This window comes from Salvia hispanica, chromosome 1, assembly GCF_029641045.1.
Source record: "Salvia hispanica isolate PSC_SH4W2 chromosome 1, Shi_PSC_v1, whole genome shotgun sequence".
NCBI lineage: Eukaryota > Viridiplantae > Streptophyta > Magnoliopsida > Lamiales > Lamiaceae > Salvia > Salvia hispanica.
Genome location: NC_142692.1, coordinates 41,226,558 through 41,249,917, shown reverse-complemented (window position 1 = coordinate 41,249,917; position 23,360 = coordinate 41,226,558). Strand labels below are relative to the sequence as shown.

The 23,360-nt window shown below is 31.8% G+C and overlaps 5 protein-coding genes and 1 pseudogene across 6 annotated transcripts; all 6 read right to left on the bottom strand.

The window, feature by feature from the left end:
• Positions 1 to 577: 577 nt before the first annotated feature.
• On the bottom strand, positions 578 to 2,703 carry LOC148933818 (protein FAR1-RELATED SEQUENCE 5-like). The gene is made up of 4 exons (XM_089061632.1): positions 2,408 to 2,703; positions 2,248 to 2,307; positions 1,073 to 2,094; positions 578 to 981 (listed from the first exon to the last, which is right to left on the bottom strand). The coding sequence occupies exons 1-4, from the start codon at positions 2,701 to 2,703 to the stop codon at positions 578 to 580; spliced, it is 1,782 nt and encodes a 593-aa protein (XP_088917758.1).
• Positions 2,704 to 5,480: 2,777 nt separating this feature from the next.
• Positions 5,481 to 7,096, bottom strand: LOC148933817 (uncharacterized). Its single transcript, XM_089067752.1, has 6 exons — positions 7,059 to 7,096; positions 6,774 to 6,899; positions 6,480 to 6,643; positions 6,105 to 6,378; positions 5,854 to 6,017; positions 5,481 to 5,638 (listed from the first exon to the last, which is right to left on the bottom strand). The coding sequence occupies exons 1-6, from the start codon at positions 7,094 to 7,096 to the stop codon at positions 5,481 to 5,483; spliced, it is 924 nt and encodes a 307-aa protein (XP_088923878.1).
• A 1,048-nt stretch (positions 7,097 to 8,144) lies between these two features.
• LOC148933816 (uncharacterized) lies at positions 8,145 to 9,618 on the bottom strand. The gene is made up of 7 exons (XM_089061626.1): positions 9,591 to 9,618; positions 9,372 to 9,501; positions 9,116 to 9,285; positions 8,791 to 8,866; positions 8,606 to 8,698; positions 8,369 to 8,544; positions 8,145 to 8,281 (listed from the first exon to the last, which is right to left on the bottom strand). Exons 1-7 carry the CDS (start codon positions 9,616 to 9,618, stop codon positions 8,145 to 8,147), a joined length of 810 nt encoding a protein of 269 aa, XP_088917752.1.
• A 1,972-nt stretch (positions 9,619 to 11,590) lies between these two features.
• Positions 11,591 to 13,110, bottom strand: LOC125220665 (MATH domain and coiled-coil domain-containing protein At2g05410-like; annotated as a pseudogene). The gene is made up of 6 exons (XR_016132895.1): positions 13,085 to 13,110; positions 12,857 to 12,988; positions 12,495 to 12,646; positions 12,139 to 12,418; positions 11,906 to 12,058; positions 11,591 to 11,806 (listed from the first exon to the last, which is right to left on the bottom strand). The product of XR_016132895.1 is annotated as an MATH domain and coiled-coil domain-containing protein At2g05410-like (transcript).
• A 3,005-nt stretch (positions 13,111 to 16,115) lies between these two features.
• LOC148933815 (MATH domain and coiled-coil domain-containing protein At3g58250-like) lies at positions 16,116 to 17,848 on the bottom strand. The gene is made up of 6 exons (XM_089064665.1): positions 17,814 to 17,848; positions 17,577 to 17,705; positions 17,199 to 17,362; positions 16,809 to 17,082; positions 16,561 to 16,721; positions 16,116 to 16,405 (listed from the first exon to the last, which is right to left on the bottom strand). The coding sequence occupies exons 1-6, from the start codon at positions 17,846 to 17,848 to the stop codon at positions 16,248 to 16,250; spliced, it is 921 nt and encodes a 306-aa protein (XP_088920791.1). The 3' UTR covers positions 16,116 to 16,247.
• A 4,076-nt stretch (positions 17,849 to 21,924) lies between these two features.
• LOC125220666 (MATH domain and coiled-coil domain-containing protein At3g58250-like) lies at positions 21,925 to 23,048 on the bottom strand (the record flags this gene model as incomplete). The annotated part of the gene is made up of 5 exons (XM_048122819.2): positions 21,925 to 22,073; positions 22,157 to 22,323; positions 22,409 to 22,482; positions 22,539 to 22,651; positions 22,949 to 23,048. Coding segments are annotated over 5 exons (603 nt in total), but the record flags the coding sequence as incomplete, so codon positions are not given.
• Between the last annotated feature and the right edge of the window lie 312 nt (positions 23,049 to 23,360).

Genomic DNA, 23,360 nt, shown 5'->3' with positions numbered 1-23,360 from the left:
GTTGTTGTATTTTGATAAGAATTTGGATGACTTTTAGATAACAAGTACTTTGGATGATTTAGATTACTAGTATTTTTGCTGAAAACATCTCAATGTATGGTTTGGATATTAAAACTCTTTCCAATTTCGTATTTTGGCAATTTGTTATTACGTTTACAATTATGATGGCGTATGTTGATGTTAATTAAAATCAGATTTGATGTTATTTACAATCCTTTCTAATATTTCAAATGCATGTTAAAAATTACTAAATTCTAGTTGACATTTGTTATTATATTGACAATTATAATGGCGTATGTTGATGTTATTTAAACTCTTAGGTGATATTTCAAATGCAGCTAAAATGGCCAATGGAAAAAAAAACACAAGTAAACTGCATATGAAAGTACAAGATTACATCCATCTCAAAGTGATACATATTAGGATTTGTGTTGAAGTTCGTAAGACACCATATTTCTATCAAAATCATTTGAGTAGTTAATTGAACAATTAAAATATATCTCAACAATTAAAATGTACCTTATTCATTGGAAATAGAATGTAATAATGAAAACATAAAATTCACTGTAAAACATAACTACTTTTGCTTCAGTTTCTCCTTGATCCTATCACAATTTCTGGAATCATGATTCCCAAACTCACGGCACTTTGAACATCGCCTAGGAGGTTTATATGATTGCCTGATTGCCTTCTCTTTAATTGACACATATCTGCGACCAGAACCCTTAGTTTTTACCACATTTGGAGGGTGAGCAATAATAACATCTGGTCGAGTAGTACCATATATATTATGAATACTCCGATCCTTATCTATTGAGGGCAATAAAGAATCACAATCTGCAAAAAGTTCCTCTTCAACTCTCTCAAGTGCATTTTCCAGTGCATTAAAACCATCAATTTGACTATCAGCACGTTGAAATAACCGAAAGTATATCGTGTGCAACTTATTAGCTTGCTTCTGTTTGTCATTAACAGTTGAATCTGAACAGAAATATCAACAGTGAATACCAACAATATCAATAGAATGTGCATATTATGTAAATAGAAAAGAAGATTTAAAACATGGAATTACCTTGGCAGGAGACATGCTCGTCGCTAGGATCACAATGAACAGCCTTTAATAAGGATTTCTTCAGCCATCGAGTGCTAATATATTTCTCTGGTATAGTCTTCACATCATTATTTTTTAGCACAAGAAAAATGTGGCAACACAAAATACCTTTCCTCCCATACAACTTACAGTCACATTCATATGAGTCAGTTGCTGATTCCTGTTTAACATAACAAATATTATGTTTACTGTCAACCACTTTGAAAATCTTCGTGTTTGCCACAGTCAAAATATCAGTCAATCGGCACCTACGATCTGCCTCCAAAATCTCATTTTGTACTACTTTAAGCATCTGATCTGTGTATAACGATGCTGCATGCTTCTCAAATGCCAAATCAGTTGATAAAATTGGGATGGTCGTAGAATCAATATAATCAAACCTTTCAGTTTGATTCCTTTGAGAATCCAATGCATGGTTGTACTGCAGAGTAAAATCAGCAAGGCTAAAATGAGGCTTTGTGTAACTTTTGAAAAAGCTATTTTCACACTCGGATAGTGATGTTGTCTTCATCAACGAGCTCATTGGAAAGTCCCTAAAATAAGCTGGAATCCAGAAACGCCTATTATCATACATGGTCTTGAACCAATTTATATCTTCCAAGCCATATTGTTGCATAATATAATCCCACATTTCTTCAAACTCATCAGGCTCCAAGAGTTCTGACCATACACAATATTTCAAATCCTTTTTAAAATCTTCAATTTCCAATACAGATTTTGGGACCTTATCAAACAATTTGTTCATTATATGCCACATACACCAACGATGGCGAGTACCGACCAAAACTTTTTCTATAGCAATCCTCATTCCCCAGTCTTGATCGGTAATTAATAGCTTAGGCGCGACCCCCATGCATTCAACGAACACATTGAATAACCAACAAAATGAATCTGAATTTTCACTACAAACAAATCCAGCTCCAAATGACACGGGGCAGCCATGGTTATCTTTGCCCGTAAAAGGACCAAAAACCATACAATACCTGTTAAATAAAATATCAAACTCATAATCTAAATGCTAAAGCATATAAATATCAACCCAGCACAACAGAAATGTAAATATAACGACATATTAGAAATTGCATAAACATATCAATGCAACAAGTTCCAAATATGAAATCACAACACAATTGTACCTGTTTGTCGAGTACGTAGTATCGAATGCTACAATGTCTCCAAACATATGATAATGTCTCCTGGACTCAGCATCAGACTAGAACAAACTTATGAGCTTTCCATCGGGACCTAACTGGAATTTGTAAAAAAAATCCATCACATAAGCTCTTCTTCTCAGACATTTGATTGAGAATCATTTGAACATCAACACCCTTCATTTTTTCTTTTATATCTCTAGAACAATTTCTAATGTCATTAGCCGTGCATCCAACAGTTTCATACCCACCAAAAAACTCTTTCAATAGATTAAAAGTTGAGCTAGGTCCAATATTTGCCTTCGTACAATCTTCAACAAATTTCAGATGGACTTGATTCAACTTTCGATTGGCTTTCATAAAACGTTTATGTTGCTTTTCAACCATACCATGATTATGCTTTTTGACAAAGGTATGAACAACTAATGAACCACACCCCATTCCGATACAAACTTGAAAACAATTTTTGCTTCGCAACCACATCTTTTTGACCCACGTCTACGTTTGTTTGAAGGTCCTTGTTGTGATATTAATAAATCATCATCTTCATACCTATGCACACCTTGCCGATTGCATACTAAGTACTGCCATATCGTTACATCACCACTAGATTTGTGACCTCCCTTTCGTGTGTAAAAACAAGCGTCACGAGCATATTCTTCATAAAATGCAATGGCATCATCAAGTGACTTAAACTTCTGGCCAACATATGGCCTCAATTCATCTTTGCAAACAGGAATGATCAAGCCTGGAGGAGAAACAAAATATAGTAACTGTAGTGTAACTATATAAGAAATGGTATAAATTGTAGTGTACAAAAAATCACCCTATACACATGTAAATATGAATATACAACATACAAAATATCAAAATAACATCAATTCATTGTGATATACACATCAATCCACAATAATAAATGTATCAACCCAACGTTAATTTGTATGCTCTTAAAAATATAATGTTTGCAGATTTACAATGACAACATTAAAGGATTGAATCAACAAACAAATCAAACATTATGTATGAACAACTAATCTATCCAATCCAAACCAAAATTGATAGCAGTAAAACTGAATAAACAATGCAGATGGAAAGAAACAGAATTTCAAATTCTGAGTTAGATTACGAACCTTCTGTGTTTGATATATCATCCATAGAGAAACAACTAAAATTCGAACTTCAACAGATATTCAACGTAAACCTTCCACTTCAATTGGATATGAATTGTAGAACGAATACTAATTCCGCGATCAATGAGAGAGCAACCAATCAAACAATTCTACGATTGAACAAATGGAAAATTATGAGAATGCAATCGATTATGGAAAATGAAACGAAAGCGAGCTAATTACGGGAAGGAGATTGCAGAATCGTTTGATTTTGGAGAGAGAATCGTTTGATTTTGGAAAGGGAATCATTTGAATGAAAAACGAAATGTTTGAGAAGTTAAATTGATTGAAGGAGTGAATTGATTACAAAATGACATTACTACCCTTCCAGCATAAAAAAAATTAAAAATTAAATTTTACATAGTATTATTTGCCACCATTAGATGGCTGCATCTTAGGGTGTTTAATGAGTTGTAGTTAGCAATTAGATGTGGAGTTAGCAATTGATCACTCTCCTATAAACACTAATTTAATTATTCTCATTACCTGGTTGTTGCACTAAATATATTTCCCACAGTTTAATTCTACTAATATATAATCCGAAAAGGAAAATTGAGAAACCTTGACATAAGTTACTCCTATCAAGACAGAGTCTACATAAGAAAATGGTATTATTTATATGTTTTGTAAAAAGTAAATAGTAGTATTCGTTCATGGAGGCTTATTATCAAATGAAAAATAAGGTTATTTTAGGTTGAATCAAAGTGAGAGTAAATGTATTCAACAAGTCGAAGGAAAATACGTATATATATATTCGTATGTCAAACGAACCCAAATTCATGCAAGTATAAATGGACTTGTTCTATCTATTTCTTTAAAATTCGTCATAAATAGAGTGGCCTTGTAAAATATCCTGATTAGGAGTACTATATTTTAACAAGATAAAAATAGATATATTCACTAGTTTACTTGCACATAAAATTAACGGATTAATTAGTATTAAGTCTTATCGTGTTCGTATCCTTACCGGTTTGATCCGCTAAGACCGTGATAATTTTGGGTTGAGTTCGATTTAGGTTCAGGCCGATCAAGTTCAAACAGTCCGTTAAAATGTTAATATTATTTTTATTTCTTATTTTGTATTATTAGAGTTCAGATTATATTTTTATTTTAGCACTTTTCATATGTCGTCTTAATTTCGTTCCATGTCTTCAATTTTCATAAGTCGCGTAAATATAGCTTATTTTCATATGTCGTCTTGACCCACTATTTTAGTTTCTCATAATTTCAAATATTTATAAGCACTAATTTATTTAATCTTATTGCCTGGACGCTGTTGCACTATATACATCATATACATGTTTGTTATACTCGATGATCTCACGTTGTGTTTATTCAAAATAAAAAAAAGTTTCGGGTGGTATATTTAAATTTTCTAATAATATATATATTTAAGTATTATGTTGGTTTTATTTATAATTGGATATTATAGCCTATTTTCCAGGTCAATTAGAACTTAGAAGAATAAAAAATTGATCGATAGCGTCAAGCACTAAATTTATGTCTCTTTTGCGGTTGGGTTGGTGTGATTTTGTAGCTCTTTTTCGGTTGGGCTTGGGCTACGAACTTAAACAATTTATTTGGGCCCACCAACTACGACCACAGGAATTAATAAATTAAAAGCAAATCTAGTTATTTTATTTTCTTTTAATTTGCTATTCCCATTTTTATTGTTGATTAATACTCACAACACATAAGTTAATAAGTGAAATGCCAATCTGATTTTTTTTTTGTTCTTTTGAGCACAACAGCATTAAATTTATTTATAATTGCTCTTTTGATAAAATGATCAGCTCTAGATAGTGCATGCCTTTTTTGAGAATTATTCTAATGCATAAGATTTAAGGAAGAATGAAGATTCATGCCCAAAACAAAACCATCTTAACAAACATCACCCGTATCAACCTAAAAAAAACTAATCTTGTAATTCATCTTAAAATGGCTAATCACAACAAGGCTACCAAATAGGGGTTAAATAGCAAAGAGCATCGTTTCAAAATAAACCATCCAAATTTTGTTCTAAGAGAAAAACAACAACAATTAAAGTAGCTAGATTTCATGTGACTCACGCGCAACAGCTTGCACCATGATTTCAATTTCCACAAAGCAACAATTGTTGGCAAGGAAGCCTTTAGCGTACATATCAGCAATAGATAAAAACTCACAAAATCTCCAATCCACACGTGAAGATGTAAACCAATCTGTAACTGCATGCAACGACAAAGGTAGAGTTGTAAAATCTCAATAGATGTAATTAATGAACCATATAACATGGGAACATTGGAATTTATTTGGAATAAAAGGCCATATATTAGGGATTTTAAACACTTGTTTAGTTTATCATCCTGTATTACGCAAAATTCAGAATCGAAACCACGAGGATAGGTGTGTTCAAATTGAAACGAACGATGAAAAAACTAACATTTTTTACAGATGTGGCGGCAACCATTGAGCCCGGTTTTGATGCTCATAAACACCTTGGCCTTCACCCTTTGATGAGGAGGTATGCCCTTTGGAACAAGTAACAATGACATGTAGCTGTTTTTCGACAATGAAGGAACTCCCCTTGGATAGAGCTCAACATTCCTAAGCAAACAAAATCAAAAAGTTTCAAATTAATCTCTTAAAAATTAGATAAACTCAAAACAAACAAGTGTAAATAGTTATAACCACCATTTGTAATTTCCAACATCGAACTCTTCAGAACGCCAAACATCCCCTAGCATAAAAAAGTCGGGAATCTTCCATGTGTGCTTAGTATGAGCCTCGTCTTCAACCAACCTCATACAACAATTAACACGTTCACTTTTGATAACAAAAACTTCAGCACCAAACACACAATTGTCGTCAACAACAAAACCATTACTAGGATCCATCAAAGTCTCCTTAGAGATTACATTCGAAAGTCCCCATCTTGGAATAACGGCATTGAAGCAACAAGTAGGTCCTGAGACATCATCATGTTACTAACAGCAAAAACTGTTTCTCCACTATTTATATACTTACTACTGTACATAAATGAGAACAAAACTTGTGAAAATTAACTACCTCGAAAGCAGACATAGTTGTCCTTTATTTGGTTGTGTATAAAAAAGGCAAAGATGGCATTAACCTCCCACCCGGCGGGGAGGGAATCAGTGTCAGCAACGGAGAAGGACACTGAAAAGGTGTCGTATTCATCTGTGTATCCATTAGGATGGATTACAAGTTTCCTGTCCGAATATAGAGTTCCTAGAAATCTCAGTAAAAACCAACTCAAAACAGAATGTCAAAATGAGAGATGTGACTACATGTCCTAAAATGGCAAAATGTTCCAACAAGTGTTAAGATAAGTAAACTAACCATTTATAGCCTCCGGATTCAAATGCCCTGGATTCATACTTGTGAATTTCATTCGTGGAGAATGAGGAAAAGTATTGGATCTTCATAAGCAAGTTCGAAGGCGAAGCATATCTAGTTTCATTCGTGGAGAATGAGGAAAAGTATTGGATCTTCATAAGCAAGTTCGAAGGCGAAGCATATCTAGTTTCCTTATGAAATCTGCCAAAATATCATTAACACATACTGATAAAATAATACTCTAAACTTAGAAAATAGGGTTTAGACACTAAAATTGAAAAGAAAACCAACTGTTGACATCTGGTTGAAGAATTGTCATCACTCATGGCTTGTTGGAAGAAAATGTTTTTAACTGAGAATTAATTGGAAAGATAATGGAGTCATTCAATTTACAACTCTAAACCCTAAATTTATACCCCCAATACAAAATACGTATATGAATCACTTTGACTTCTCGGCTTCCTAATTTTTTTTTAATATTATTTAAAACGATTGAACCACAAATTTTTCTTATGAGCACGAAGCGTCATTTGACTTCTCGGCTTTCTAAAAAGTACTTCCATTGCCCATAGATGATGACACCCTTGTTGAAGATCATGAGATTTTATTAGGAGATTTTATTTTATTTATTAAGTAACAGAGAAAATATAATTTTACAATAGGAGAGATAACATTTTTTTGAAATAGAAATACGATACCTTAATTTTATGGGACAAATTAAAAATAAAATGAAACATCTCTTATGTGACGGAAAAAGTACTAAAAAGTATGATAGTCACATTCAGAAATGCGACTGATAATTAGGGCGATTAAGAAAAAGTTGCCTTTATTTGGATTCATATTATCAGTATAAATCACAAAATTTATTCAAATTCTAATTACCCACTTTTTTTTTTAATTTATAATATTGCATCATGAAGGTTTAATTTTTTAAATTATCTCACCCATGTACAAAATATCATCTTTAGATGATTTCTAAAACTTGTTTCATTAAAATACATATTTTTATATTAATATTCTTTTATATTCTTATTTTATTCAAACTATGTCATTTATAACATCACCAAAAATAAAATAAAAATTAGAACTCCTTAATATAATATTTCAATTTTAAATATTACTAGACGGATTAGTATTTGACCAACTCTATATTAAAATGACCATTATCCCTTATCATTTGTAAATTTAATAGTCCAATAGATATTTTTAGAAATATAGTAGTATTATAAAAGCAGCATAAACAGAATGAATGTAGGAGTACTAATATTTTCCCAGTTTGAGAGATATAGATAGATCCATTCTACGAGTGAAGTATAAAAGAAGGAAATGAATCCCAATATTTCAAAATAAGCAATGCAAACAATACCACTAGCATCAAGAAACAAGAGCTTCAACGCAGACTTCTACTTGTAATGAACAACAATCTTCATTCAGATAGTTTTTCATCTCACTAATTGATATAAACTCATTATCTCCCCAATGATCCATTGATGACCTAAACCAATGACCAACTGCAACAAATAAAAAGGTAAATGTATACTACTATTATCTCAAAACAACACTGATCACATGGAAAAATTAAGACCAAAATTACTTACAGTTGATGTAGTGGAAAAGGTAATCATCTTGGTCGTAATCACGGATGCGAATCTCAACTTCTGCCTTAATCTTCTGGTGTTGAGCAAAGCTCTTTGCTGATACACATTCAAGATGCACGGACACGAATCGACCCTTGGCCTCCGAATCATTTCCTTTAGGATACACCTGCACCCTCCTAAAAACAAAGACATGGGAATATAGAGTATAACTTATAAGTATAAAAGAAGCTATCATACCATATGTTATCCGCAACCATAAACTCTTCCGAAACCCACATATCCACCAGTTTGGAGAAGCCATGGATCTTCCAATCCCGCGTGACCGTAGCTCTGTTTTGTACCCAGCTTAAGATTCAACGAGTGGCTGGGTTTTTACAACAAAAACTTCAGCCCCGAACACACATTTGTCGTCCACAATATACCCTTTTAAACGGTTGAGCGGCATCAGTTTTGAAAATCCCCATTTGTTGTTAACGGCATTGAAGCGCCGTGTCTTTCCTGATCACATATCAAGACATAAGTTCATTTTTGTTGGGAAATAAACAGTCAAGCCAGAAATTTCACTATATATATAATTTTCAGGATGATTTTACAATTAAGGGAACACCTCTATGTATAAACACAACACAAAACCCTAATTCTAATCAGGAAACATATTTCACAAAGAAATATACTACAATGAAACGGATATTTTAGGCTTCATAATTAACAATTCAACGAGCAGAGGTCAATATTTAACAAGGTTACCTCGAAAGGAGGAGTAATTGTCAGAGAAATGATTGTGGAGAAAGAAGGTGCAGATGGCATTAACCTCCCACCCCAATGCCAAGGAATCACAATCAGCAACAAAAAAGTATACAGATACATAATCTTTTCCATCTGTTTTCAACGTATCCTCAAAATTGATCATCAATTTCCTGCCCAAATATAAATTTATTGAGTATCTGGAATTTAAAATAATAGTAGTACTAATAATTATATCGGATAGGATCAACATACACACCATGTATAGCCTCCGGCCTCAAATGCCCTCGTTTCGTAACTCCCGACTACATGCTTTGATAATAACGAAAACCCGTCAATTTTCATTACAATATTGGATGGTGAAGCCTCTCTTGTCTCCTCATAAAATTCTGTATTTATACAAAAAATATTGAATATTACGTTAATTAATAGTAAAAAAACTATTCAAGACGATCGATGGGAAACCTTCAAGACTTACCTTTCATATTTGCAGGAAGCTGCGCCATTGTTGTCTGAAGATGCTATCAGAGATTAGTGTTACTGATTGATTATAAAGCTTTGGAAGTGTAAGAGTTGGAGAAAATTAAGAAGCATGCAAGGGATAATTGAGAAGTGCAAGAGTCGGAGCAAAAGTTGTACTACTATCAACATTCTTGCGATTAATTTAATTTGAATATAATGTGATTTTGGTGGTCTATAATGTATTGAATTGTGCATTGATATACGTATTTAATGTGATTTTTATCTTTGAAATTGCATTTGGTTTTTAGGATTTATTGTAGAATATACGTGCGCGATTTGTGGACACATATGCATAGACTAAATATAATATTTGAATACGAGTCAAATTGAGAATTCACCTAAATGCATAAGGTCATAGACATAGGTTATACAATTCACCTAAAGAATGGAATAGAGAAAAATAAAGAATAACCAAGTAAAATACTATACGCTAATTCTTAAACTCACAATGAATAATCTAGCTAGTGGCCTGGTCCTCTGGGGCTAGGTCCGGATGCTGGCCGTTGAAACTAAAACGACATTGTTTCCTTTATGTTCTCGTACATTAGTGGAAGGCTGAGTTGATTTGTTTGTGATGAATCTTCAGACAATATTCTTGCTGCATCCACCACTCGGACTTTACACATACACATAATAACAAAAATTAAGAATATGATTGAGAGAATGCTCATTTTCTGGGAATTCATTTTCACAACATTCTGAAAGAATATCGATTATATTTGGAGCCAAGTGGAGGACTATATGTTTTGTGTTGTGAGTTGAAGATGGAGAATTATGATTTGATTTTCTGAATTTATAAGTAACATATTTCTCAGTTTTGTGTTGACCAAGGGGTATATTAGAACAAGTCATAGTGGAAATATATAAAAATTAAATATGTCAAGTATGTATGGACTTGTTTTATCTATTTCTTTAAACTTTCGTCATAAATAGAGTGGACTTGTAAAATATCCAAATTACTAGAATGTTTTAACAAGATAAAAATAGATATACTTACTAGTTTACTTGCACATAAAATTAATGGATTAGTGTTATGTCTTATCGTGTTCGTATCCTTATCAGCTTGATCCGCTAAGGCCATGCTAATATATTAATATTATTTTAATATCTTAATTTTAATACTTTATAAGAGTTAAGATTATATTTTTATTTTATCCCTTTTCATATGTCGTCTTAATTTCATTCCATGTCTTCACTTTTCATAAGCCGCGTAAATATAAAAATTGAATATGCCAATATCAATTTGTGGTCTTGACCCACTATTTTAGTTTCTCATAATTTCAAATATTTATAAGCACTAATTTAATAATCTTATTGCCTGGACGTTGTTGCACTATATATACATGTTTGTTCTACTTGATGATCACACGTTGTGTTTATTCAAAATAAAAGAAGTTTCGCATGGTATATTTAATTTTTCCCATAGTATAAAACTTTAAGTATTATGTTTGTTTTAATTATATTGAATTTGATATTATAGCCTATTTTTCCAAGCCACGTAGAAGAATAGAATATGATCGATAGCATCACGCACTAAATTTATGTCTCTTTTGCGGGTGGGCTGTGGTGAATTTGTGGCTCTTTTTTTATTGGGCTTGGGCTTGAACTTGTACAATTTATTTGGGTCTACCAACTTCAACCACAGAAATTAATAAATGCAAAGCAAATCTAGTTATTTAATTTAGTTTCTTTTTTATTTGCTATTTTGATTTTTATTGTGGATTAATTTCTCAGAACACATAAGTTAATAAATGATCAGCTCAAGATAGTGCATGCCTAGAGAAATATTCTTCAAAACATAAGTACTAACAAGGAAGAATGAAGATTCATGCACAAAACGAAACCATCTTAATAAGCAATACCCTTATCAACTTAGACAAAAACTTATCTTGTAATTCATCTAAAATGGCTAGTCCCAAAAAGGTTACCAAATAGGGTTTAAATAGCAAAGAGCATCCTTTCAAAATAAACCATCCAAATTTTGTTCCAGAGCAAAACAACATTTATAAAGTAGCTAGATTTCAGGTGCTTCAAGCACAACAGCTTGCAACCTGATTTCAATTTCCAGAAAACAACAGTCATCAGCAAGGAAGCCTTTAGTGCTCATATCAGCAATCGATACAAACTCATGAATTCCCCAATCCTCACATGAAGATGTAAACCAATGTGTAACTGCAACGAAAAGGGTAGAGTCGTTATCAGCAAATCCCAATAGATATATATGTGTGTTCAAATTGAAATGAAAGATGAAAAAACCGTGAAAAACCTAACATGATCTAGAGCAGTGGCAATCATCAAGCTTTGTTTCGATGCTCATCAAAACCTCAGCCTTCACCCTTTGATGAGGACTTTGGAACAACAAACAAGGACATGTAGCGGTTTTTTGGCAGTAGAGGAAATCCCTTAGGATAGAGGGAAACTTTCCTAAGTAAATAAAATTAAAAAAAAAGTTTCAAATTAACCTCTAAAAAATTAGTTAAAACTTAAAACAGATAAATTTATACCATTTGTAATTTCCAACATCGAACGTTAACTCTTCCAAATCCATAACTTCATCCAGCTTAGAAAAGTCAGAAATCTTCCATTCGCGCTTAACTGAAGCCGCGTCTTTTGCCAACCTAAGACATTTGTTAACACATTCACTTTTGATGACTAAAACTTCAGCACCAAACACACAATTGTCATTGACAACATAACCATTACTAGGTTCCATGAGAGTCTCCTTGGAGATTAATTTGGAAAGTCCCCATCTTGGAATAACAGCATTGAAGCGACGAGTAGGTCCTGAGACATCATCATGTTTCAGTGACATAAACCTACTTACTAACTAACAGCAAAAACAATTGAGAAAATTAACTACCCCGAAAGCAAATATAGTTGTCCTTTATTTGGTTGTGTATAAAGAAGGCAAAGACAGCATTAACCTCCCACCTGACGGGCAGGGAATCAGTGTCAGCAATGGAGAAGGACACTGAAAAGGTGCTGTCTTCATTAGGATAGATTACAAGTTTCCTGTCCAAATATAGAGTTACTCTTTCCGTTCCTCTTTAATTGTCTCACTTGAGATCAGCGTGAGTTTGGTTTTAGAAAATAAGTGGAACAAGTTAACGAAATGCGATACTACTTAGAAAGTACAGTAAAAAGGTCAAATGAGACGTGTAACGATGGACATTCCAAAATGGTAAAAAAAAGTCACAAAGAAAGCAAGATAAGTAAACTAACCATTTATAGCCTCCAGATTCAAACACCCTAGATTCGCACTCGTCAATTGCATAATTCGATAATAAGGAAAAGGATTGGATGCTCATCAGCAAGTTGCCGGCAGGCGAAGCAGATCTAGTTTCCTTAAGAAATCTGCCAAAATATCATTAACACATACTAATAAAATAATATAGAGCACTAAACTTAGAAAATAGGGTTTAGACACTAAAGATTGAAAAGAAAACAAGCTGTTGACATCCGGTTGAAGAATTGTATCACTCATGGCTTGTTGGAAGAGAATGTTGCAACTTGCAACGATTGTTTTGTTTATGCAACGAGAATTAATTGGAAAGATAATGGAGTAATTTATACTCTGTTTATATTTTCAGAAATATTTCCCATATCTCTATTATTATATTATCATATCTTTTCCATATCTTTATTATCTTGTTCACAAAGTTAGATTATTCTTAGGAATTATTATATTATCATATCTTTTTCATATCTTTATTATTTTGTTCACAAAGTTAGATTATTCATAGGAGCAGTATAAATAAGACCTATTGTTATTCTCCTGAATCGATCAATAAAATCATAATTATTTATCTTTTATCTTTATTTAGTTTATGTACAGAATCATAATTTGTTTATGCATCATATTTAACACTACACGAAATACTACTAGTATTATTTAAAACGATTGAACTACAAATTTGAATCCTCATTTTCCTTATGAATACGAATCGTCGTCATTTGACTTCTTGGCTCTCTAAAAAGTATGATTGTCGCGCTCGGGCGTTTGATAATTACAGCGTTAAGCCGTTAATTAAGGAGAAGTTTATTTTTTATTTGGATTAATATCAATATAACTCATGAAATATATTAGTCACATTTTTGAATTCGTAATACTCATGATGTTTCAACTTTTTTTTGATCATGTAAAAAAGTATTTGATAATTTTTAAAACTTATTTGATTATTAATTAGTATTTTTATATTAATATTTCTTTATTTTATTGAAACTATGTTATTTTAATATCACCAAAGTTAAAAGTAGATTTATATTACTAGTATCTTAAAACAACACTGATCGCAAGGAAAAATTAAGACCAAAATTACTTACATTTGATGTAGTGGAAAAAGAAATCATCGTCTTGGATGCGAATATTAACGTCTGCCTTAATCTTCTGGTGTTGAGCAAAGCTCCTTGCTGATACACATTCAATGCAGCTAGCTTATTCACAATGTGACCTAGAATTATAAGTATAACTGAAATTTAATCACAGGCACAAAATCTGCACTAATAATCCACAAAATCGAAGCTAGATTCTAAGTTAATACAAAAATTCTTGCATTAAAAAATGTAATCTGAACTAATAGACACAAAATTCTGAATATAATCAAATGTAAATCACCAAACATAATCGACATTATCAAATTAACAATAAACTGCTTAAATTAATCTAAATGTAATCTAAGTTAAATAAGTTATTCGTGCAATTAATATTAATATAATTAAAAAACAATGTAATTTTGACGGTCTTAATTTGTTACTCCCTCTGTCCCGGATAATTTGGGTTATTTTGACCGGGCACGAGTTTTAAGAATTGTAATGAAAAATGAGTTGAAAAATTAGTGGAATGTGGGTTCTACCTTTATATATTAGTTTTATAATAAAATGTGAGTAGAAATTAGTTAGTGGAATATGAGGTCCACTAACAAAAATGGTAAAAATCGAATGAGACAAATTATGTAGGACGAACCGAAATAGAAAATTGAGACGAATTATCTGGGACGGAGGGAGTAGTATACAAGATTCAACGTCAAACTGAAATTAGTAACGATCCATAAGATTAAAATTTAAATAAAGATAATGCTAGAACTTTTTATGTGTTACGAATATACCCGACTTTGTGTTGGATATTAAATGATTTCAGAAAAAACCTGAAAAAAAAAATTAGGGAAAATTCGAATATAATGTGATTTGGTGGTCTACAATTTATTATAAGGTGATTGAATTGTGCATTGATATACGTATTTGTGATTTTTATCTATGAAATTGCATTTCGCTATACTTTTAGGATTTATTGTAGAATATACACACGCGATTTGTGGACACATGCATAGATTTATTTAAAAAGTAGTATAATATTTGAAATCGAGTCAAATTGAAAATTTACCTAAATGCATAATGTCATAGTCATAGGTTATATATTTCCTTCAATAATAAGTCCCAGGTTATATCATTTCCGTTGTACGTGTGTAAATTAAAAAACAATATCTGCCCTAACATCATGAAAATATAGCACAGTGGCCTTGTAAGATATCCAAATTACTATATTTTAACAAGATATATTTACTTAGTTTACTTGCACATAAAATTAATGGATTAGTGTTAAGTGTTATTGTGTTTTTATCTCTTACAAGCTTGATCCGCTAAGGCCACAATCATTGTGGGTTGAGTTCGATCGAGTTCAAATAATCCGTTAATATATTAATATTATTTTAATTTCTTATTTTTAATACTTTATTATAAGAGTTAAGATTATGTTTTTATTTTTATCACTTTTCATATGTCGTCTTAATTTCATTCCATGTCTTCACTTTTTATAAGTCGCGTAAATATAAAAATTGAATATGCCAATGTCGATTCTGTGGTCTTGACCCACTATTTTAGCTTCTCATAATTTCAAATATTTATAAACACTAACTTAATTAATCTTATTGCCTAGACGTTGTCGCACACTATAGTCTATATATACATGTTTGTTCTACTCGATGATCACAAACGCGTTGTGTTTATTCAAAATAAAATAAGTTTCGCGGGGTATATTTAATTTTTCCCATAATATAAAAATTTAAGTATTATGTTAGTTTTAATTATATTGAATTTGATATTATAGCCTATTTTTCCAGGTCACTTAGAAGAAAAAAAAATTGGTCGATAGCTTCAAGCACTAAATTTATGTCTCTTTTGCGGTTGGGCTGGGGTAAATTTGTGGGTCTTTTTCGATTGGGCTTGGGCTTCGAATTTGAACAATTTATTTGGGTCTTCAACCACAGAAATTAATAAATGAAAAGCAAATCTAGTTATTTAATTCAGTTTCTTTTTCTATGCTATTTTGATTTTTATTGTCACAACACATTAAGTTAATAAATGATCGGCTCAAGATAGTGCATGTCTAGAGTAATATGCTTCAAAACATAAGTTCTAACAAGAAAGATCGAAGATTCTGCACAAAACAAAACCATCTTAATAAACATCACCCATATCAACTAAGACAAAAACTTATCTTGTAATTCATCTAAAAATGGCTAATCCCAACAAGGCTAGCAAATAGGGACTAAATAGCCTTTCAAAATACACCATCCAAATTATGTTCTCAGAGCAATACACCAACACTTAAAAGAAGCTAGATTTCAGGTGCTTCAAGCACAACACCTTGCACTGTGATTTCAATTTCCAGAAAACAACAGTCGTCAGCAAGGAAGCCCTTAGCGCTCATATCAGCAATCGATACAAACTCATGATATCCCCATTCAGGACAAGAAGATGTAAACCAATTTGTATCTGCAATGAAAAAGGTTGAGCTGTTATCAGCAAATCCCAATAGATAGAGAGGTAAAGAACCCTATAACATGGGAATATTGAGATTTATTTGGAAGAAACAGGCATATTTTAGAGATGTTAAACACGTGTTTAGTCTAAAAGATAAAACAACTAACATGTTTTAGATCGGTGGCAATCATCGAGCTTGGTTTTGAATCTCATTAAAACCTCAGCCTTCACCCTTTGATGAGGAGGTATGCCCTCTAGAGCAACAAACAAGGACATGTAGCTGTTTTTTGGCAGTGAAGAAACTCCGTTTGGATAGAGGTTAACTTTCCTAAGTATATAAAATAAAAAAAGTTTCAAATGAATAGAAAAAATGAAAACAAACAAGCGATAATAGTTATAGCATCACAAAAGATACCATTGGTAATTTCCAACATCGAACTCTTCAGAAACCCAAACTTCACCCTGCTTAGAAAAGTCAGAAATCTTCCATTCGCGCTTAACTGAAGCCCCGTTTTTTACCAACCTAAGACATTCGTTAACATGTTCACTTTTGATGACTAAAACTTCTGCACCAAACACACAATTGTCGTTGACAACATAACCATTACTAGGTTCCATGAGAGTCTCCTTGGAGATTAATTTGGAAAGTCCCCATCTTGGAATAACAGCATTGAAGCGACGAGTAGGTCCTGAGACATCACCATGTTTCAGTGACATAAACCTACTTACTAACTAACAGCAAAAACAGTTTCTCCAATATTTATATACTTCATAAATGAGAACAAAACTTGAGAAAAATAACTACCTCGAAAGCACACGTAGTTGTCCTTCATTTGGTTGTGTATAAAGAAGGCAAAGATAGCATTAACCTCCCAACCGGCGGGCAGGGAATCTGTGTCAGCAATGGAGAAGGACACTGAAAAGGTGCCTTCTTCATCGGTGTCTCCGTTAGGATAGATTGTAAGTTTCCTGTCCAAATATAGAGTTACCCTTTTCCGTCCATCATTAATTGTCTCACTTGAGATTAGCATGAGTTTGGTTTTAGAAAATGAGAAGGTTAAACATGAGTGGACCAAGTTAACAAAATGCGATACTACTCATAAAAAAATACGGTAACAAGTCAACAATGGACATCCCAAAATAGTAAAAAACCACAAAAAATTGCAAGATAAAGTAAACTAACCACTTATAGCCTCCAGATTCAAACACCCTAGATTCATACTCGTCAATTGCATAATTCGATAATAAGGAAAAGCATTGGATCTTCATCAGCAAGTTCGCAGGCGAAGCATATCTAGTTTCCTTAAGAAATCTGCCTAAATATCGTTAACACATAATACACCTTAAACATAAGTATACTAACGCTAAAGTTAGAAAATAGGGTTTAGATTAGACACTAGAGATTGAAAAGAAAACAAACTGTTGACATCCGGTTGAAGAATTGTCATTACTCATGGCTTGTTGGAAGAGAATGTTGAAACGAGTGTTTCTGTTTTTAACTGAGAATCAATTGAAAAGATAATGGAGTTACTTATAGTTATATGACAGGGTATTCTATTTTATTCCGGAAGGAAATTGATATTCTCTCTATATATTTATTTAGTTTATTTATACTTTAGTATTATTTATTTTTTATGATTTTATTTATTTTCTTTAGGATTTGATTTGCTGGATATCCTATAAACTCTAGTAAAACAAATCCAAAGCAAATTAAATCCTACATGTTGAATCTTTTATTATTATCAACTAGAATAAAAAATTAAATTATTAATCTATTTTCCTTCTTGTGTGCTCTCTTTTCATATAATATATTCAATAGGAATTGATATTAATTCCTATCATTATACTCCCAATACAAAATTCGTATATGAATAAAACTGACTTCTCGGCTTCCCAAAATTTGTTTGTGGAGTATATTTAACACTACACGAAATACTACTGTTATTTTAAACGATGGAACCACAAATTTGAATCGTCATTTTTCTTATGAATTAATACGAATCGTCATTTGACTTCTTGGCTCTCTAAAAAAGTATGATTGTCGCGCTCGGGCGTTTGATAATTACAGCCTAAGAGCATCCGCAATAGTCGGTAGGCCAGCCATAGGCCAGCCATTCTCTCCCCTGCCATGTCAGCAACACTAAAAAAACCACCTGCCACATCAGATTTAGGCCAGCCATAGGCTAGCCATAGGCCAGCCGCAATAAAAATAATTCAAAATATACTACATTTACGGAATTAAATTTACGACACATATACTGAAAAAATTCGTTAATTTTATTTAAATAAAAAAAGTACATTAACCAAAAATAAAAAAAATTACATAATAAAATAAAATCCGGGCTTCCACACACGAGCCACCGCCCCACTCTACTCCTCACTAATTTATTAAAAAATACATTAACAAATGTTAGTATGCTTTGAATCCATTATAGTTTGCCGCTAGCCGAACGGGGGTCAAGGGGGGCGACGCCCCCTTGCCATGGGGGTCCGGGGGCGCGGAGAGGCCCCCAGCCCGACGGTATGACATGTTTCTGTTTTAGGTCTTAAATTTGTATTGGGTCTAGCCCGTCGTCTGTGTGCCTATTTAAAAATTACATAATTAAAAAAAATTCATAAAAAAACATTTAAAAAATACATTATATATTTTTTCAAAAAAAAAAATTAAAAAAATTAAAAAATAGCGCTGGCCGATCGGCACGCCACAATGGCGGCCAGCGCAACGCGATCGGCTAGCCCACGCCGAAATTTTGGCCGATTTCCCGCTAGCCTACTCCAATGGTTCGGCTAGCCGATCGGCTAGCCACGTCAATCGGCTAGCCGATGGCTAGCCTACCATTGCGGATGCTCTAAATTAAGGAGAACTTTATTATTTATTTGGATTAATATCAATATGCATAACTCATGAAATATATTCAAAATCCGACTAGTCACATTTTTGAATTGGTAATACTCATGAAGTTTCAATTTTTTAAATTGTCTCGTCCATGTAAAAAAGCCTTTTGATAATTTTTAAAACTTATTTCATTAAAAATAAGTATTTTTAATTTTAATATTTTTTTTTTATTTTATTGAAACTATGTTATTTTAATATCACCAAAAGCCATCAATTTATACACAGTATGAGACAGTAGGAAAAAGTTAAAAAGGTTCTTGATGTAATATTTCAATTTCAATTGTTACTAAACATAATATTAGTATTTGATCAACTTTATAATTGAAAGGACCCTTTTATTTGTGGATTTATTAGTCCAACAGATATTTTTTGAAATATATATAAAATCTATACATATATAAAAGGAGAGTTTTGGGGATATTATTGGAATTATCAAGGGGAGTTTTGGGGGTATTTATGGACTTGAAATTTTTGAGGCTAGAATGATTAGAATAAATTTAATTTTGATAATTAATTTGTATATATCTCAACCGGCAGTTACTAGGATATTCAAGTTTGTGGATTATTATCATCAAATAGGAGTAGATAAGGTGTACCATTTTGTTTCTCAATATATTTCATGCATGATTATATATTTATTATCAAAATTAAATTTATTCTAATCATTATTGTGAGTGTTAAATTCACACATCTTATCTAAATAAAATTAGAAAAATGAAAATATTTTATTTATTTATGTGATAATTAGAGAAATGAAAAGATTTAATTTATATAACTATCGCATATGACATCTAATAATATGCTAAGAAAAAATTGAATGGAAACTTTTATTGGAGTAATGACATGTGTAGTGGAGAATTTGTAACCTCTTTTGTCATCACTTTATGATTTATGGTACCTTAATTTCAAGACCTCTTAAGTTGTCTATTTTTCCTATAAAAGGCCTAGAATTGTAGATGAATTATATATCAACAAAAGCATTCTTCTTTCTATCTCAATTTTTCAATATTTTATTTTGCATTTCAGGAGCATTGTATTGCTACATTCTCATAGCTCCATCAAGTACGTCAATGACTAGCTGGTTTAAGATGCTTCTACACGTTAGGAGAATGTTGTTTTATTATATCAATCTGAGAGCACTAGCTGTGCCGTAATTTGTCTTGCTTTAAGAGGGATCTCCTCGACTTGACTTATAATTCGATTTATGTTATAATTTTCATCGTAATTTTCATTCCATTTATTATTATTCTTTATCTTAGATTGTAAAGAGTTAAAAGTAGGGAAAAATTGTAACACTTTACTTTTCTCCATCTTTACACAAATTATTATTTGTGTGTCTATACTATCACAGACATTATAATTATATTATATGGTAAATGATGATCACTTGTGATGAGTTAATACATTCAAGTATAGATAATATTTGTATGTATATTTGCGTGTACTAAAATGTCAAATGTATGTCTTTGTGACAGAAGACTTATCCAAATATAATGAAAAAATGTATGGGAGTTTTAGGAATATTTACAAAACTGCCATTTAAATTTAAAATTATAAACTATAATGATAAAATGTATGGGAGTATTTTTTAATTACATTTGTCTTAACTACGGCAGTTTCAAATGTGAGATTACGAATATTTATTTTCCTCTTTTAAATCATTAGAATCTTTATTTCCCTCTTTTATATCATTAGAATAATAAAATAAAATAAACTAGACAACAATAATAGAAAAAATATTATTTGATCGATCTATCGTCATTCTGCCGTTAATTTTATCTTTATATGAGCATAGAAACAGATTTACAACCAAGATTCGGGTAAAAAAAACATCTACTATCAGTAAGGATTATCAAGTAGGCCGACCCAGACTAAGATATCAAATACAGATCTAAAACCCCCAATATAGAATAAGTTATCAACAAAGTAAAATTGAGGGAGAAATTTGTTGATATTTGGCTCATTTTGTTGGTCATGATGAGTATATTTTTAAGATAAGGGTTTAGAATTTAGGTTTCAAGGTTTGGGTTTTTAGTGTATAGAGTCACTATATTGTAATCAAATGGAGTTCGACTAGGAAGTGTCTCACTAATGCAATCTTAAATTATAGCTTTTGATAAACAATATCTAAAATCTCATTAGGAGAAGTGGTAATTATACATTCTTTAGGTTTTTTTTTGTTTTGTATGATGTGAATTTGCTTTATTTTTTAGTCTCATGATATACAACATTTAATTTTTTATCATGAGTTTTTAGTTGTATTTTTTATTTATTGGTGATAGTGTTATATTATTGAATTATATATATATTTTTAATTATATGTTGTTGATGTGTGTTCGCAATTTTTATATTAGATGTGAAAATATTTTCATTAATATTTATGGATTAATTATGATAAATTATTTTTCATTTAATATTCATGCTACATAATTCTTTGGTATTATATAGATTCTGGAAGAAAATATAATGTGCCGTGCATACGGGAGAGATACTAGTGCAGAATAAAGTGGGAGTATGAAGGTAGAAGAGTAGTAGTAATATTTTTTTTTCCCAATTTGATTGTTAGAAATCCCTTCAATGAGTGAAGTACAAAACAGAGACTCAAAATAAACCACCGAAACAGAACCACTAGTTTTTAGGTGCAGCAAGAAACTCTAGCTTCAACATAGAGTCCTACTCGTAATGAAACAAAACCTTCATTCAGATTGTTTCTCATATCACGAATTGGTATAAACTCAGTATGTCCTCCCCAAAGATCCATATATGAGCTAAACCAACGATCAACTGCAACACAAAAAAAATTAGATTATACACTGATCTCTAAACAACACTAATTACATGGAAAAATTAAGACCAAAATTACTTACACTTGATGCGGTGGGAAAAGTGATCATCGCCGTGTTCACTGATGCTAATCTCAACTTCTGCCTTAATCTTCTGGTGTTGAGCAAAGCTCTGTGCTGATACACATTCAAGATAAAGGGACACGAATCGATCCTTGCCCTCCTTTCCTCTAGGATACACATGCACCCTCCTAAGTTTTACAAAAACAAAACAACTTAAACACAGATAGAAGGGAATGTATATTACTTATATAACTACAAAAGAAGATACAATACCATTTGTGATCTGCAACCACAAACTCTGTCGAAACCCACATATCCACCAGTTCGGAGAAGCCATATACGTAGCACTGTTTTGTACCAAACCCAAGCACTCAACGAATTGCTGGGTTTTTAGGACAAAAACTTCAGCCCCGAACACACATTTGTCGTCCACAACATAGCCTTTTAAACGGTTGAGCGGCATCAGTTTTGAAAATCCCCATTTGTTGTTAACAGCATTGAAGCGTCTTGTGATTCCTGATCACATATCAAGATATAAGTTCATTTTTGTTGGGAAATAAACACTGAATCCCCCACGCCAGAGATTTCACTATACAATTTTAAACTATATAATTTGAAGGATGGATTTAATTTACAATGAGGAAACATAAAATAGAATCCTAATTCTAATCAGGAAACATATTTAAGGATCAAAATATTGGGAAATAAACACTGAATCCCCAAGCTAGAGATTTTCACTTTATACTTTTAAGGATGGAGGAAACATAATATTAAATCCTAACTCTAATCAGGAAACATATTTAACAAGATTACCTCGAAAGGAGGAGTAGTTATCTGAGAAATGATTGTGGAGAAAGAAGGTGAAGTTGGCATTAACCTCCCACCCCAATGCCAAGGAATCACTGTCGAGTAATGATAAACAACCAAATTTTGTACAACCAAAATAAGGTAATATTAATATTTTATGTATTAATTATATATTTAAATCATAAATATAGTAAGTGGATAAGTTAAAAAGATTTTTAGCATTTCACCTCATTTTTATTTTTATATTTGAATTTTCTTTCTATTATTTTAAATTTTGAATTAAAGTATGCACTAAATAAAATTAATGGTTCTAAAAAATTAAAAAAAGTATACATAAATCATAAATATATAACCATAATATTATACACTTTCCATGTACTATATATGCATCCATATATTTTATCAAAATGCATAAATA

Bases quoted from the DNA above. Each gene is read 5' to 3' on its own strand.
- LOC148933815 (XM_089064665.1), bottom strand. From the start codon at position 17,848: ATGAGTAATGACAATTCTTCAACCGGATGTCAACA. The intron at 17,706-17,813 runs GTTTGTTTTCTT...ATATTTAGGCAG, and splicing joins TCTTCAACCGGATGTCAACA to ATTTCTTAAGGAAACTAGAT. The intron at 17,363-17,576 runs GTTAGTTTACTT...ATATTTGGACAG, and splicing joins GAATCTGGAGGCTATAAGTG to GAAACTTACAATCTATCCTA.
- LOC148933816 (XM_089061626.1), bottom strand. From the start codon at position 9,618: ATGGCGCAGCTTCCTGCAAATATGAAAG. The intron at 8,545-8,605 runs GTATGATAGCTT...CTTTGTTTTTAG, and splicing joins ATGGTTGCGGATAACATATG to GAGGGTGCAGGTGTATCCTA. The intron at 8,282-8,368 runs GTAAGTAATTTT...TATTTGTTGCAG, and splicing joins CCTTTTCCACTACATCAACT to TTGGTCATTGGTTTAGGTCA.
- LOC148933817 (XM_089067752.1), bottom strand. From the start codon at position 7,096: ATGAGTGATGACAATTCTTCAACCAGATGTCAACAGTT. The intron at 6,379-6,479 runs GTAGTTAATTTT...ATGATGTCTCAG, and splicing joins CAACTATGTCTGCTTTCGAG to GACCTACTTGTTGCTTCAAT. The intron at 6,018-6,104 runs GTGGTTATAACT...TTGTTTGCTTAG, and splicing joins GATGTTGGAAATTACAAATG to GAATGTTGAGCTCTATCCAA.
- LOC148933818 (XM_089061632.1), bottom strand. From the start codon at position 2,703: ATGGGGTGTGGTTCATTAGTTGTTCATACCTTTGTCAAAAAGCATAAT. The intron at 2,308-2,407 runs GTCTGAGAAGAA...TGCTGAGTCCAG, and splicing joins CAAATGATTCTCAATCAAAT to GAGACATTATCATATGTTTG. The intron at 2,095-2,247 runs GTACAATTGTGT...TTTATTTAACAG, and splicing joins ACTACGTACTCGACAAACAG to GTATTGTATGGTTTTTGGTC.